This window comes from Tenrec ecaudatus, chromosome 7 (assembly GCF_050624435.1).
Source record: "Tenrec ecaudatus isolate mTenEca1 chromosome 7, mTenEca1.hap1, whole genome shotgun sequence".
NCBI lineage: Eukaryota > Metazoa > Chordata > Mammalia > Afrosoricida > Tenrecidae > Tenrec > Tenrec ecaudatus.
Window position 1 is genome coordinate 40,028,847 of NC_134536.1, and position 17,721 is coordinate 40,046,567.

Below are 17,721 nucleotides of genomic sequence, written 5' to 3' on the forward strand. Positions count from 1 at the left end.
ACCAAAGGGCTCAACATTTACAGTTATTTTTTCCTTTTAGTCTTCCTCAGATGTGTGACCTTTTACAAAAGCAAATGTTCACTCTAAAAGAAAAAGGTAATAATCAGCCTTTTGGGGGGTTACTGGACACTGGTTCTAAGTGGACATTAATTCCAAGGACCCAAAACACTTCATTGCTGATGGTGGTGAGCAATATGAAAAGTTACTACAGGACTCTTAGCTCATCAAACGGGTCCACTGGCTCAAGAATGCAAAATCAAAATATACACTATTCAACCAACCTGCAGAAAACCCACATTAGATTCCTGACATGTGGAGTTAGGGATATTACAGGAGGAGAACCCAAGTGGAAGTCATTAGAAATGCCTCTATCTAAGAAATGAATAAATCAAAAGCATTACATTACTACAGTCCTGGAGGGACACCAGAAATTTCTGCAATCATTAAGGATTTGAAGGATGCAAGGCTGGAGATCCCCATCATGCCCTCATTTAACTTGCCTATCTGGCCTGTGCAAAAACCCAGGTGGGTCTTACAGAATGACAGTGGGCTATCATAAACTTAACCAGCTGAGGATTCCGATTGTAGATGCAGCTATAGATACGGTTTCAGTACTGGAGCAAGTCAGTACTTCAGCTGCTTCCTGCTACAAAGCTATTGATATGGACACTGTCTCTTTTGAAATCCCAGCTTAGAGGAATCATAAGAAGCTGTTTGCCTTCCACTATCAAGGCCAATAATATACTTACATAGTCCTACTTCAGAGGTATATCAATTCTCTAACACTATGTCACAATTTAGTCCATAGGGACCTTGATTACCTCCCCCTTCCACAAGGCATTACACTGGACCAGTATGTTTACAAAATGATGATGATGGGGCTTAGAATGGAAGCCGTATCAGTAACTCTATAATTATTGGTAAAACATTTGTATGCTACAGAGTTAGAAATTAATCCAACAAAAATTCAGGCACCATATACCACAGTGAGGTTTCTAGTTAAACATTGGTGTGAGGAATGTAAAGATCATCTTTCTGATTTAAATTTTGTTTTTTAATTTTTGTGTTAAGCACATTTGTACACTTGTTGCCATCATCATTCTCAAAATATTTGGTCAAAATAATCTTTCTAAAGCGAAGGATAAATTGTTGGATCTGGTACCTCCCACAACTAAAATAAAGGCACAAGACCTGGAAGGCCTCTCCCGATTTGAGAGACAAACATTCTGCATTACATGTGCTCTTCTGGCCCATTTATCACATGACTTGGAAAGCTGCTGCTTTTGAGAGGGCGCAGAAACACTAAAGGTTCTGCAACAGGTTCATGCTGCTGGGTCAGCACGCTGCCACTGCGGCCTTATGATCCAGCTGATTAACTGTTAAAGTGACGTTGGCAGACAGAGGAGCAACCTGTTGTCCTCCAGGAAAGGAAAAGGATCATCCAGGAGCAAGCTTAGAGATCAGAACTACTGGAAGAAGCACGGGAGGGAGGGCCTTCTCCGACACGAACAGTGGGACCACGACCTCTTAGGTTTCAAAGAGTCAGATCTTTGCCAACTCAAGTCCAGAGTGTGCGACTATTATACTGTGCCCTTGGGATCTGGTTGCTGAGGAAACATGAGGGGCTGGGCTGCAATACCCAAGGAGCAGAATTGCCATCCCAAAGGTCCGAGAAGACAGAGCTGAAGCCCAGGCCTAAGGGAACTCTATCCAAATTCTGAGTCTCAGGGCCACCACCCAGAGTGTGGAAGGTGGGCCAATGCCCTCCGAAACTATTCTCAAGTCTTTAAAGGGGATGTGATTTGTTCTGCTGAGTTTTTTATTTGCTTCGGGCCCATTTTCTCTTCTTTCCCTCCATTTTCTCCCCACTTGCAATGGAAACGACTACTTTGTGCCTGTTCTACCATTGTACTTTGGGAATGGGTACCTTGTAATCTATATTTTATAAACAAAGCATACTTTTGCCATAAGACACATAAATCTAAGGTCTCACCCATGTTTGATTTAGATGATAAAGAAAATGAGATTTTTGTACTCTGGTTGATTTAAAACTTTTGAGTTGATGTGATGGCGTGAATATATGTTGTTCATGGCAAAGCCTTGAATTAGGCGGGAATCAAAGGCTAGAAAGGTATAGATCACACTGTTTCCCACCAAAATTATATGACGTGAACCCTAACTTCCTCGCCTGGGCCATCCTCTTATGTTAATGAGGCAAGATCAGGGCAGGATCTACTGCAAATCCTTCTCCTATAAAGCACACAAGAAGGGGTCTCGGGAGAGGGAAGCCTCCTGCTCAACACCTAGGAGCAGAAGCTCAGCAGAAACCAGAACCTTCTTCCAAAGCACACAGAGAAAATCCTCTGGGGAGAGTAATTGCATTTAGACTTCTAGCCTCTTAAACTCAGCAAATACATGGAACTGTTGATGTCACCTGATTTGGGGACTTCTGGTACAGCAGTACTGCGTCCTCTGCTGTTCTTCCAAGCCTTTCAAACCCTCTTCCTCTTCCATCAACATCCACACCTATCATGTCCTTCCTCTCTCTCAGCCAATTGCTATCCTCTATTTCAAGAGAGGTTCCCCTCAGATGCCTGCCTCCAAACATCTTTTTCCTCATCCCTCCTGTTGTAATTGAAGAATTCTTGCCTCTGACTAAAGCGTGTGACTCCTCATGCATTCCAGATCACATCTTTCCCCTCTGTTTACCAATTACCTGCTCGCTCTGACACTTCTCTTATTCTAATACCCTCTTATGGCTCTTTAAGAACTCCACCATTTTGAGAATGCTTGAACAGAAGAGATAAAAAAAAAAAGGAAGAGAGATAAGAAGGAAGGACAGGCTAGGAGAGGAGGGGAAAAATGATTCTAAGAAACGCTCATTGTTGATATATTTACTTGGACATTTTCTCCTGAAAATTTTCATTTCCACAGTCACTTCCAAATACTGAAAGAGTCTAAATCTAAGGAACCCAATCTGGCTAAACCTATTGAAGTGACAGGAGCTTGGATTCAAGTTCTGGTTCTATTTCTGGAGCTTCTTGAGTCTGAGCCTCAGTACCTTTATCTAAAAAAGAGAGGTAATAGAACATGATCTGCATTGGACTTTGTGAAGATTAAGCTATATAAAGCATACAAACTACTAAATTCCATTATCCCAACCTTAAACTCAGCATTTTATTTAAAAAGCAAAACAAAACAACTTTACCAAAGCGCAGCTTACCTCCGCCACAGTGAGGACACAGTAAATGGACTGGTGCTCAGGGTCCACGCCTTCTAGTTTCATGCCGACTTTGAACCCATTTTTGTTATACGGAAAAGATTGATGCTACAAGGCAAAGTAATGGAAGTCTTAGTATCTTATTCTTGAGCCTAATCCAACAAGCCAAAAGCTGCCAAATGTTCACAAGAGGAGCATCAGTGAATGACACCATAGGATAATAAACAAGGGCTACAGATAACAGAGAAGAAACTTTACATGGATTTTGCATACTTCAAAAGATATTTAACCTCACCTGTAAGAGACATACAAAGTAAAATTACAGTGAGGCCTATTTCACCTACCGGGTTGGTAAAGATCACAAAGTTGTTTAACACACTGTGTTGGCCAGGCTGTAGGGTAACGACATGCACATAGAACACTAATAGGGTATAAGTTGGTGTGAACACTAGTGATATGATTACATCTATTTAAAAAAATGAACATTCTTTTTGATGTAGTAATTCTGATTCTAGGAAACTATCCAATAAAGATACCCACCTATCTAAAATGACAGGTGTACAAGATTACTCACTGACACATGTATTTGTAGTGAATAATTGGGGTGAGGAAATGTATGCCAATAAATAGGGAATGCTTAAATTACAATGGATCAGACTCAAGATAGAATTCTATGTACTAGCATAAAAGAACGAAAGCATTAATAAACGGAAATACAATAATCTCTAAACTGTCATGTTTAACAAAAAAGCAAAGTCAAAACAGGATGTGTTTATGTAGCAGTGCTACTGTCTGGTATAAGGACAATTTGGGTATATACGCTGCTCATATGTGCATTTAACTTCACAGAAAAATGGGCATGGACTGGAGATGGGCTGTGTCAGAGACACCCTGATGCCCAGGGACGTGCTCCTTCGTAGCATTTGCATCGAGTTGTAAGACTCCTTCATTGATTCAACTAACTAGAGCTTTACACAAACCGCTTTGCTTGTTTGTTTGTTTGTTTGCCTTTCTTCAAGTCAAAAATTCAATCCTGTAAAGGACCAAAGTTGAAGAAAATGATAATATACAACAAATTCATGTAGCATTACTTATTATATTTAAGTATTTTATTGCACATGTAATCCTCTGCTATTTATTATTCTGTACTTTTCAAAACTCTGTGCTCTAAACACATCAGAGGGTAAACTAGGGCAGATTTAGGATCGAACAAATGGTTTTCACTCAACGGCTAACCTAAAGGTTCAACCCATCGGCGATCCCTTGAAAGCAAAAGCTCTGACCAGCGTCTTTTGTTCACATTTGACTTGAAGACCTGATGAAACACTTTCACTCTGGAACAACTCGGTGACCATGAGTCAGAATCTAGTCAATGGCAACGAACCACATTATCATGACACATTTATTACATACTATGATTAAGTGCTATTTTAATCATTTTAATTGCAGCCCCAATCTGGCCCACTGCCTGTTTTTGCCAAGGACACGTTCCAGAAACAAAGCACCGCACATCCTTTCAGTCTCGGCTCTGGCAGCTCTAGTGCCTAGACTGAATTATACTGTTGCGCCAGAGGCCACATGCCCCGAAAACCCCAAACATGGACTAGTGGACTTTCCCAGAGCAGGTTTGCCAGCCTCTGTGCTGAGCCAGGGGAAGGAGCCCTTATTTTGGACTCCAGTTGATGTCTACAACTGGCTTTTCAATCCTATGATAAAATATTTGATCATAATAAAATACAGTCATTTGATTTTAGATGTTTTGTGTGATGTCAATAAATCTCAATAACTCACGATTATTCTCCCTCAGCCTTAATACTCAGGATTGTGTGCCAGTTTTCCTTTGTCTAGTAGATTCATCAGTGTATCAGAAGACAGGAACCAAACAAGCACACTCACTGCCACGGAATCAATTCTGACTCATAAAAACACCAAAGAGGGCCTCAGACTACATTTTTATGGGCGTAGGCAGCTTCATCTTCCTCGCATGGAGTAGCTGGTGGGTTCAAACGACTGATTGCAGTTAGCAACCCAAAGAACAGCCCGCTCCTCTACCAGGTTCCCTACGAGCCGCAGCAACCCTGTTGAAGTTAATGCGTGAAATCCCAGTAAATGTTGAGAGGAAAGCTCAAGTATGTGGGAGTGAGGACGTGCGCACACCGAGGGTAAGGTACCCCTTTGGAAGTGCCTCTCCTCCTACAGGACACAAAAAGAACTAGACCGTTGCTTTCCCAACTCCTGGAAATCCCTTGTGTTCTAAAGTAGAATTGCTCTGTTTAGTTTCTCTTAGCTGCCTCATGGCAACAGATCTCCAGCACTTTCTTCCACAGCACCTGTGTGTGTGGTTGAACCACCAGGGTTTAAATATCTTGTCAAATGCAAACTGTTTTTGCCAACAGGGCTCTTTCCATATAAATATGCACATTAACAAGTGTGTCTGACAAATTATCCTGAGTCCTATTTCCTAGGAAGACAATGGAAATGACAATACTGTTTTCAAGTTCCTTTCTCCTAACCAGCGGTATTTTCTGGGAGACCTCATACCTCCTTGAACAGCTTTGTAGGCACAGCCACAGCTTTCTCCTCCTCTAAGTAGGATGCCCAGCACCAGGCTTTCTTTCCTTTAGGAGGCAAACCTGAGGACAAGTGAAATAAGAGAGATCATTTCAGTAGCTAGCACATCCAAAGTGTAGTGTGTAGGAGTGCTTGTATCACTGGTCACTGGGATTTCTGTCTCTTTTCCTGGTTCCTCTTTAATAAAAAGAGAGCTGAGACATGAAGTGAACTGTAATCCAAAGTGAGGAGAGTAGAAGAAAGAGGTCAAAGAACTCACCAAGTAAATGAAAAAACAAAACAAAAACACAGTAGAAAACTGCAACGGAACAGTTATGGAAGCACACAAAAGTAAATGCTTCTAGAAACAGGATGCTCAAAATTTCTTCCCCTCCAGAGAGATCAAGAGAATAAAGATGGAGAAAACGCCAGTGTGGGAAGTGACTGTTCAAGGTGAAGAAGGAGAAACAATCGATACAGAGAGTAAGATTCCGGGGCACAGACCACATCAGTGATCTAGCTATGGGGAAGCGAAAGCCAGTGCTACTGGATTAATTTAACACATGATGAGAACGAAGGAAAGAGAAGAAAGTTGGAAGGGTAACAATGTTAGAAGACAGCATTTTGGGAATGAGATTTAGTGGACCAGAACAGAATTCACAGTTGTTTTTTTTTAAGCTGAATACCTGAAAAAATGATTTCAAACAGGAGGACTGAAAGAACAAGGCTCCAGAAGAGCAAGGGTCCTAGAAATTCATCTGGGGCAAAGCAGAAATACAAGGTTTCAAGAGAAAGTAAAAGACCTCTGAAGAATTTATTGTCTTTAATGCCAGAGACTTGCTGAGCAAATCATCAAAGAAGCTGGATTTTAGGAAGACGAGTATGGCATCAGGATTGGAGGGAGGTTTATAACAACCTGTGGTATGCAGATGGAACAACCTCACTTGCTGAAAGCGAGGAGGAATGGAAGCGCCTGCTGATGAAGATCAAGTACTGTAGCCTTCAGTATGGAGTTCGACTCAATGTAAAAAACACCAAATTCCTATCAACTGTACCTATAGGCAACATCATGATAAATGGAGAACAGTGTGAGGCTGGCAAGGATTTTGTCTTACACGGATACATAATCAATGCCTATGGAAGCAACAGTCAAGAGATCAAAAGATTAGGTAAATCTGCTGCGTAAGACTTCTTTGAAGTATTGAAGAGCAAAGATGTTACCTTGAGGACTAAGGTGTGCCTGACCCAAGATACCATATGCACTCGTGGATAAGCCGAGTTTTTCAGCACATTTTTACTGCAGTTCTTGTGGTAAAAGATATTCTGGCCAGCTTATATCCAAGTATTTACAATAAGGTATTTTCCACTGCATCTTATACATGTAAAGTTGGACACTGGCTGTCGGAGACCACAGAAGACTCAATGCATTTGAAGTGTGGTTCTGGAGAAGCATATGGAAAGTTTCATGGACTGCTAGAGGGCAAACCAATCTACATTGGAAGTAAGGCCAGAGTACTCCTTGGAGGAAAGGGCGGCAAGACATCCTCTGACATGAATGATTTGGACACATTGTCAGGAGAGACTGGCCCTTGGGGAAGAACATAATGCTAAGTGAAGTGGAGGGGCAGTGAAGAAGAGGAAGGTTGGTTAACACAGGGGCTGCATCAATAGGCTCAGACACAGGACCAATTGTGGAGGTGGTGCAGGACCATGCAGTGTTTCCTTTTGTTGTGCTTACGGTCAATATGGGTCAGAGGCGACAAGATGGCCCTCAAGAACAACGGTGCTAGAGAAGTAAAACAGGTCATCTGCCAAAAGACATAGGCAGAATAAAACAATGTGTGTGTTTTTTTCTTTTTGAGCAATTAGTTTTGAATTGAATTATGTCCTCTCCACCTTCTCGAAAGACGTTAAAATCCTAATCCCATATCCAGGAACAAAACTTCATTTGGAAGGAGACTTTGACAAAGGCTGTTATGACTTGAAGTTGTAACATCATGTTATAACATCAAGTCATTCTAGAAATGAGGTAGGTCCTAATCTGATCTCATTAATGTCCTTATAAAAAGGGGAAGAGACACACACAGATGGACGAGGACCATGTGAAGATCTGGAGTGATCTACAGTCAAAGAACGCTAAGGATCACTAGTCATTTCCAGAGGTTAGGAAGAGGCACGTACCCCCAGAAGGAATTCACATGGCCAATAACTTGAGTCTGGTATCCTAGCTTTCAGAACTGGAAGGAAATACATTTCTGTTTGTGTCAGCCACTCAATTTGTGGCACCTTGACTTGGCAGTTCTAGAAACTACTGCACAGATGAGCAAGAGAGGACTCCTACCAAGCACTAATGGGCAGCATCAGATTCCAGATGCTGACTTGTAGGCACAGTCAGGGTGACTGTGCAGATTGTGAGCCAGGCTGAGCACAGAATGACCATTAAAGGTGGAAAGATTAGCAGGGGCAGGACTTCAATTGGATGATGCAAACAGAACAACACTGGGGAAATGACCTAAGGTTCATGCTGAAACGGTACTGAGTTTATCCAGTCAAGTACGAAACAACAGGAAAGGCCCTAAGGACTAGATGATCCATCAGGAGAATCTAGTTTGAGAGGAAACCTTACAGACGTAAAAAGTCGAAGAAATGAATCCCAAGGACAGACGCTTTAGTAATGGTAAGGAAGTCGAAGATGTCTACTTGATGGAAAGTTTTTAAAAATGACTCATGCTTAAATGATTTGGAAGTTTCTAATTCCTCTTTGTTTCTTTACCCACTTCTTCAAAATCCTAATTTTTTGTTATTGGCCAGATTTATTCAAAGAAAAACTCGAAGCAATAATTTAATTGCTAGTTTGAAGTACAATCAGACTACAACTTCTACTTGTGGGAAATGTTTTCCATTTCACAGAAGTTCGAAGTAACCCTTTCCCTCCCGCTAGCTCACCCTGCTTTAACAGAGCCGCGTCCCCTCGGCGTTTCCTTCGGGCTCTTTGTGAACCTCTCAGGATCCGTCCATCTGGCTTGTTCTCCTACAAGGAGAGAGGAAAATGATGACTTTCAAAGTTCATCAAATTGTTACTAATCAAGTCAAAAAGCTGTTCAGTTTTCTGGCAGGGGTATGTTCTTCAAGTTCACTTCACAGTGTCTAAAGAAAGTAATACAGGCCAGTTGAGAACGATGTTGGTTTTGGCCTGAGGTCATTACAAAGGTAGTCTGTCTCCAAGAACAGCACAAATACCGCTCCCTCCTTAGTTCTGGTTTTCCTCACACCTCACCACTTTCTCTGTCTCTTTTGCTGATGTCTCCGCTGTCACCAGACCTGTCCTGTCTTTATTTAGCCAAGCACCTTTCTCCCCAGCTCAAAGGATCACCTATGTGTCATAATCACTCACTACTGCCCACATCTTATCTGAAGTCTGCATTTGCCTACCCAACTGCCCAGCGGGTACTTTCACTAGGAAATCTAATTAGAATCTCAAACTCACTACGGCCCAATGAACTCTTGATTCTCTGCTCCAGTCTTCTTAAAACAGGGCATGATCAGCTGGGCAAGTCTACAATGTAAGTGTTTTCCCTGTTTCTTCCCATTCCTCCACACGTTCTTCGTTGTGCCAGTCGTGCCAGCTCTAGCTTACCATGTATTCCAAGCCCAATGGCTTCTATTTCCTAGCCCATATTACTTTTGCCACTTACAAATAAGCTTCTACAATAAACTCTATAATAGGTTTCTTTGGTTTGCCACATATCAGAGCTACAGGGATCATTTAGAAACCTAAATTAAAGCATAATTGCCTTCAACTTTCCACTAGCTTCCTCCACAAGATAAAATGAAAATCTCTGACTCTAAAGCCTCACATGACCTCATTTTACTCCATTCTTACCCTTTTTTTAAAAAAAATCATTTTACTGTGGACTCGTACAGCTCTTATCACAATCCACAGACACATCAACTGTGTCCAGCACATTTGTACATATGTTGCCACCATTTTCAAAACATTTTCTTTCTACTTGAGCCCTTGGTATCAGTTCATTTCCCTCCCTCCCCCACCCTCCTCCCTCATGATCCCTTGATAATTTATAAATTATTTTTTGTGTCTTACACCAACCACTGTCTCCCTTCACCCACTTTTCTGTTGTCCATCCCCCCTGGGAGGGGGTTATATGCAGATCATTGTGTTAGATTCCCACTTTCCCCTTACCCTCCTGGTATCACTAATCTCATTACTGTTCCTGAGTGGTTTATCTGTCCTGGATTCCCTGTGTTGCGAGCTATTATCTGTACCAGTGTACAAGCTCTGGTCTAGCTCAATTTGTAAGGTAGAACTGAGGTCATGATAGGGGGTGGGGAATTAAAGAAATAGAGGAACATTGTGTATTTTGTCGGTACTATGCTGCACCCTGACTGGCTCAACTCTTCCTTGTGACCCTTCCATAAGTGGATGTCCAAGTGTTTACACATGGGTATTGGGTCTCCACTCCACCTTCCCCCTCATTCACATCAACGCAGATCTGATTTTTTGTTTTGGGTCAATGATGCCTGATCCCATCGATACTTCATGAACACACAGGTGGGCTTGGCTGCTTCTCAGATAGATGGTATTTGTTTACCTTCAAGCCTTTAAGACCCCAGACACTATATCTTTTGATAGCCAGGCACCATCAGCTTTCTTCAGTACATTTACTTATGTATCCATTTTGTCTTCAGCGATTGTGCCAGGGAAGGTGACCATCATAAAATTCTGGGTTATCAGAACAAATTGTTCTTGCGTTGAGGGAGTACTTGAGTAGAGGCCCAATGTCCGTGTGCTGCCTTAATACTTAACAAATAAATGTATGTACATATCTATTTCCTTGTTATATGTAAATATATTTACATATTTACATGCCTGTAATTAGACCTCCACAAATGTCCTTTACCTCCTAGTTCTTTCCTCTATTTCTTTTTACTTTTCTCTTGTCCCACTATCATATTAGGCTTCCATTCGGGTTTTGGTAACTCCTCTCGGCTACATTGCCCTCGATCAAGCCTTACCAGGCATCCTATGCCCTTCTCACCATTGATTTTAGATCACTTGCTATTCCCGTGGATTTTTGGCACTACCCTTCCTTGACCACTCTTCCCTAACCTTAATGCTTAACTATATTGTCTTTCTTCAATTCATCAATCAGAATAAGCTACCCCTGATCTTATATGTAAAAAAAAAAAAATTCCCTAGTGATTCCTACAGCCTAAGCAAGTGCTCCTCATTCTTAACTTTGCATGACTGGGTCCTTAGTCTTAATCAGATCACATTGTTCATGGTCACCTACTTTGGGAAACCTTCCTTGATAACCCAACTTAGTTTTAAGTCCAATCTTAACATATCATCTTAACTCTCAGCACAGCCCTCACAACTGCTCTTCCTTTTATTTTTCTCTGCGCTGTCTGCTCAACAAGATTGTAACATTCCCTAGAGGGGCTTTGTCCTCTCTGTCTGGATAAGTCACCCCAGCTGTCGTATTATCGTCAGCTCCTAGACCAGTAACTACCAAATACTAGTTGCTGGATGCTGACCTAAAGAGAAATACCTCATGATGTCAAAACGGTCTTTTCATTTAGAACCACTAATTAATACTACGAGTATAAAATATTTGTTTCAATGTGCATGTAGAGGAACTTAAGATGCAGCTGCAAAACAGAAGACTGGCATGGTGCTGGCTCAAGTCACCGGCTCCAGGCCCGGTGCGGTGACTGCGATGGCCCCACTTCAGAAGCTCAGCGGTGGTTACGCAGAGACACTGACCATTTCATCGTCTCGCTCTCCTCCATCCTCCTTGGGGTCCGTTTTCGGTGATAATTTTGGCTTTTTCTTCCGGCTACACTTGGGATCTTCCTCTTCATTGTCGTCTCCGATGTCCCTCTCTTCTTTCTGTTCTCTGTTGTGTTTATAAACCCAAAATAGTGACAGGAAGCAATACCTATCAGACAACTACATGTTGATTATCAACACAAGAATTAGTCTTTAGTTCCCCCTCAAAGGAAAAATATTGAACCGCGAGGAGATACACTTGGCTTTAAAATATCGTATTTAAGGACTACTTTAGAAGCCTTCTTACATATGACAGCTATCAAGGTATAACGTGAAAACTCTCTTATATGAATCTTAGAATATAGCAGTATATATGAAACAGGTTCTAACAAGTTCCATACTATTTTTTCCCGATATGCCATCCATAATAAAATATTTATCGATATCTGCATCTCTCCAAGACAGTTTTAAAACAAGGGTCTAGCAAATATTAAGAAGGCCGAGTTCAACTAAAAGAGAGCAAGTATCGCTTTGTAAAACATCACTTGGTCAATAAAAACGAGAACTCGCAAGCTTGCTGATTAAAATTCTATTCAAGCATTAATATGAAATACAAATTATATTTGCACTGTACAATTATATGCAAGAACTACACTTGCTTGATGATCAGCTGAATTCTACCCTGAAACAGCACTGTCAGTCACAGGACGTCCTATCATCAGAGATGCGCTAGTCTTGTAATGTTCAATCTGCACTACCAGCAGCAGTACTGAGACTGTCACACTAGCCACCACCCTGCCCATTTCCTTTCAGCTGTCCCTCATTCAATGGAAGCTTTGTTCCAAAGGAAGAGTTTTCCTGGACTTACCTAGGAACAGCCGCAATAAAAACAAACTACATTTCCATAAAGATCAATATTATCCCAATGTACAATCTAGAAAAATCAAAATAATCATAGCTGAAATCCAATTAAATTAAATAACGGCTGACTTCTGAGGCTTGAGTGTGTTTGGAGGTAGAACATAGCCATGAAATTAAGAACAGCTATGCGAGAAGCCACCAGGTGCAATAAGTGGAAGAAGATCTACATGCATGGAAAGAGAATGTCCCCGAAAGGAGGAAGCCCTGAGTGACAGGCATCAGAGAGCATAAACCTCAGCATTCCCCGGCACACTGATTTTAGGCTCTAAAATTCATTGTACAGAAAGAATGGAGTAAAAACATACTTGTCTTTGAGGTGTCGAGCACAATTCTGGCTGCAATAGCTTCCTCCAGAGAGACCCTCGTTTACATTGCCATACTGACAACAGTTCTCACAGAATTGAAGCCCTTCCACTTTCGTGGGATCCTTCAACCTGAAAGGCACCCCGGTCTTCTCTGAAAAGACTAGAAGATGGAAAGAAGACCAGCACCACATTAACACCATGACATCAGACTTTCCAAATTACATTTGCATTTATTCTAATAATTGTAATAGCAATAAACAAAGAATGTTTGTTGAATGAATACAAGGTTAAATGGTAGCATTTCATGGTGGGGGTGGGGTAGGCTGAGCAGGATTCACTTTCTGATTACATATATATTATATATTATATATCTGATTATATGGTATATAATCAGAAAATAAATGGAAGCTTGTCCATAAGTTTTTATACCAAGGTCAAAGTAAAATGAAGAGAACTTTATTAATCACTAAAACCAGAAGATGAAACTGACTATCAACTCATTCTCAAAGAGTCTATTTTTCACAAATTTAAAAGGGGTCATCTATGTTGCTTCATCTTTTTAAATTTTTGGTGAGTGATTCTGTTTATTCAATTGGTTAAGTCAACATTTCTCTAATTGACTTTTAATGCCTACTAGCAAATCTCTTGAATCATAATTATCCAAATCATTTAGGAACTCACATTTCCTTTTGCCTGAACCATTAGGCTAATCATTCATTCAGCAAACATTCATTAGGCACCAATTTACTCTAGACACTGAAAATGAAAGTAGAGACCTTGCCCAAGAGAGCTCACAGTCTAGAGTAGAGACAAAAAGACCAATATTTATAATAAAATGCGATACATGCAATAAGAAAAGCATGAACAAGTTCCAGAAGTAGTACAGAGAAAGAAGTGATTCATTCAGCCTGGGGGAGGTCAGGGTAGGATATCTGAACATAAAGCCTCAACAGGGATTTGCAGGCCAAATAAGAATTGACCCACTGGACAAAGAGAGAAATGACATTTGGACCAGAAGAAACAACAGAAGCAAAGGCAAAGAAGCGTGAAGCCATATAATGGGTTGGCAGAATTATGTGTAATTCAGTGTTGCTGGCACTGCCAGAACAGTGCACAAGAACAGAACAGACTGGGGTGACACAGAAAGCAGAGGGTGAAGGTCACCCAGGTCTTTGTATGTTTTGCTAAGGAAACAAGAAGAAATGTCTCAAGTATCAGACAAGCTATCGACATAGTTCTTCTGACTTTGGTGTGCACAAAACATTGGAAGGGGTGATATTAGAAGCAGAGTGACTACTTAAGAGGCAATAGTTCATGTGTCTTGCTTTAAGAAGGTGACAGTGATCATAGACAGAAAGAGACCAGATCTGAGAAAGAGACAGGAAACAAACCACGAGGAGTGAGTCATAGGACATGGGGTGAGGGGCGTGGGGGACAGATTCAGGATGTACCCCAGATTTCTCGCTTATACACTGGGTGAATGATGCTACTGTCAACTGAAAGATGGGTACAGACGAAGGAGCAGCTTTAGGGGGAAGGAGAAGAAAAAGAGAGAATGAGTTGCATTTCAGACATGTGGAGTTTGAGGTACCTGTGGGACATCCAGGTGGAGATGTCCAGTAGGCAGGTGGAAATACGGGCCTGGAGCTCGGGGGAGAGGTCGGGGCTGGAGATATAGATGTAGGAGTCGTCAGCATATAGGTGTTAGTTACAACCATTGGAATAGATGAGAAAAAAAAGTGGCAGACATTTGGCTAAATCACCTGGGTAGGCTTATTACAACATGGATTTACTGGATAATTTCCAATTAAGCTTGGGCTATTACAGATCTGGTATTAGGAAAGAAGACAGCTAATAGCTATTTTAAAATATAAAACCTGGCTCCATGTCAGCTTTTCATAGAAATTTACATCAAGAACACGGGGCATGAAAATCACCCAGGATTTTCAAAGTCCCATCCTAGCTTTAAAATCTTAAGGTGTTCTTATTTGGAAACTTTCAAGATAGATTAAAATGCAAGCAGTCCCTTCTTACCTTCTTGCGCAGTTGGCACCATCCAAGTAGTGGTGGCGGTTGCCTTTTTAACATTTTCCATCTCCGTCTCATCCGTGATCACCTCCAGGGCTCCAAACTCATTTACTCGAAACTAGTGTCAACACAGCAGAGAGGGGCCACACTTAAACCACAGTGCTCAGGACTGTAATCCTCTAGTGGCTGACACTGTCGGCCGTTAAGCAAAGTATGTGTCAAAAGTTCATTTACAAGCCTATCTAAGGACCCCTTCTTCCAACAGGAGGACCTTCTATTTCACTCATTTTGGAATTCAGGGAAGGAGAACTCCCCGCAAAGATGAAACCACCGGGTGCTGTCCTGTAGACCTGCCTGTGTTTCCAAACGCATCTTATTTTAAAAATCTGACCCTAGAAGAATTTCATATTATTGCCTAATTAATAATAAAGGTTAGTAAAAGGAGAAACCCGGTTTTTCCAAGAATAAACTTGTGTAACCCAAGTGCATCTAATTCTGAAAAGAAATACAGAGAAATAAAAGATTGGTGGTTCAAACTTACCCGGCAACCATGGGAGAGAGACCTGGGGGCCTTGTCCTATACACATGAGTCTAGGAAACCCCAGGGGGCAGTTCTGCTGTGTCTCCTGTATCACTACAGGTCAACATAAACCCAGTAATACCTAACAACAATGACCTGCAGGGACATTTCCTTATGCTGTAGGTCACAAATGTAGATGGCTAGAAAGGGTACCACATGAGGCATTTCGCACCCCAGTTTCACATACTCTTTCTCTCATTACTCTTTATAAGGATCTGTTACATTCAACTCCAAACTTCTACCAAAACAACTGGATATATCTGACATCTGACCAAGTCTACAAATTATTGACATAGACATAATTTACCATAATAAGATTTTGATCTTCCGGCCATTTAAGTCCCAAATACGGAAATTTCCTGTCATCCTATGCAAGCTACAAACAAAACATTTCTGTCACAACCTTCTACTGTGTAAGTGTGTGCGTTTTGAAGTAACCTTCCATGCATGGGTGTGTGTACTAAAAGGTTTAGTCTGTCTACACAGGAACCTGGTCCCCAAATAGTGTTTCATATTCTTTGTGCTTTTCTGTAAAAAGAGAATGACATTTGAGAGCTGCTAACCTATGAGCTCCAGTGGGTGCATCAAGAGGTGCAGACATAAACTGCGAGGATGGTGCAGGACTGGGCAAGGGTTTCCTTTGCTGTGCATGGAGTAGCTATGGGTCAGAACTGACTCAGCAGCACCTCACAATAACTGACAATCGATGAGTCAGAATCGACTTCACGTCCGTCAGTATCGTTTCCTAGGGTTTTTCTGTTTTAATCTTAATAGGTCATGAAAAGCAAGAAAGATGCTCTTCAGGAAGATGATAAAGCTTACTTCAAGTTTTTATAATTTTCACAAATAGATACATGAGCATGCAAATACAGATTACTGACAAGAAAACCCTTTATTGCCCACTCTACATAATCTGTTTCATCTACTTGCCAATTATTATTTTACCAAGCAACACACAGACTACGAGTTTAAAAAACAAAAACAAATGTTTCCAACAAAAAGTAGCAGCAATCAAATTATTCTTCACATCAGCTATAAATAGTACCTTACACAATGTTCTCTACATACTCCACAACTAGAAAGAAGCATTTGCTTTCTAAGCAGAATGAGTTGAAATAGTTAAGAATGTTTTCTTCCAATTACATCATATTTCAAGGTATCCCAGGCAACATGGGAGTAAGTGTACCTAGTGTATAAACCAGAATGTTAAAACTAGGAGGGGACAAAAAAGGTGACTGAAAGTAATTAAGCTAAGAAGGCTTCACTTCTTTGAAAAAAGAAAACTTAAATGAAGAACAGAATTAAAAGGATCAAGTGTGAAAGCAGAATGTTTCAAAATAAGGTTGACAGTACCATCTACTGGGCAAGAGTAGCAAAATCAAGCTGTCATAATAATTTTTTATTAAAGGAAACTATTTCCAAATAGAATGAAAATAAGAACAATAGGCACAGGCTTAATCACTCATTTCAGATATTTTTTAAAGAAAGTTTTATTGCATGCTGTTTATGTTCCTTAATTAATTTGGTTTCATAAATACAAACTGTGAGAAATAGGACCAAACACTTAAGCAGCAAGTCTCCTTGAGTAAGCTCCTCTCCAGATTGGTGCTGAATTGCAAACTACCCTGCAATCCCAACAGGGACACACAGAATGCCAATGAAAAGGAACTTTACGTAAAAATTCAGGCCTATAACATCTGAAAACTTTAGACTTCAATACATTCAACAAAGTAAAAGGTTTTTCCAATAATACAACACTTAATCCCACTGACCATTCCCTTTTTCTATGATTAATTACCAACAACTGCCTAATGTCTCCATATAAAGGCATTGTCATATATGTATTTATAATATCACCCTTCAGGGAAAGATTTCTTGGGTCTTGTCATATTCACAAACACATTCTAAACCCCTGAAAAAGCAAACCCCTGCCCTAACCAAAGATTTTTTATCTTGAAAACTAAAAATCAATTTCAAAGTAGATTATCATTTGGGTAAAATTATAGGGATCCAAAAAAAAATTCCCCATGGCTTCTCAAAAAGGTTGTGTTTTGTGCAATACTGTTGTTGTTATTGAGAAAATTAGAAAAGATGGGATATTAAGTACTGTACATCTCTTCTGAAGTTCCACCAAGATAATTTCTGAAAGAACAATACATTTTCCCTCTTCAATGGTAGCTCAGATTCTGAAGTAGTGATGCTCTTGTAATGGCTTTGGAAGCATGGAAACTTACACAATTCATTTCTTCTTTTGGTACAGTGCATTCACTGTTCTCTTCACTACTCGCTCACTGCTGATTCACCCGACCCCTGTGGGTTTCTGAGG

The 17,721-nt window shown here is 40.7% G+C and overlaps 1 protein-coding gene across 5 annotated transcripts in view; it reads right to left on the reverse strand.

Annotated features, from left to right (window-relative positions):
- L3MBTL3 (L3MBTL histone methyl-lysine binding protein 3) overlaps window positions 1–17,721 on the reverse strand; it is a 134,232-nt gene that overhangs the window by 91,999 nt on the left and 24,512 nt on the right. For 4 of the 5 annotated variants that reach the window (XM_075554563.1, XM_075554565.1, XM_075554564.1 and 1 more), the window contains exons 4-10: window positions 14,822–14,933; window positions 14,379–14,453; window positions 12,788–12,947; window positions 11,556–11,688; window positions 8,717–8,801; window positions 5,762–5,853; window positions 3,224–3,328 (exon numbers count right to left, since the gene is read on the reverse strand). In XM_075554563.1, the coding sequence (XP_075410678.1) occupies window positions 3,224–3,328; window positions 5,762–5,853; window positions 8,717–8,801; window positions 11,556–11,688; window positions 12,788–12,947; window positions 14,379–14,453; window positions 14,822–14,933 (762 nt within the window). The remainder of the gene's footprint in view (window positions 1–3,223; window positions 3,329–5,761; window positions 5,854–8,716; window positions 8,802–11,555; window positions 11,689–12,787; window positions 12,948–14,378; window positions 14,454–14,821; window positions 14,934–17,721) is intronic. The other variant, XM_075554562.1, reaches the window with a different exon arrangement.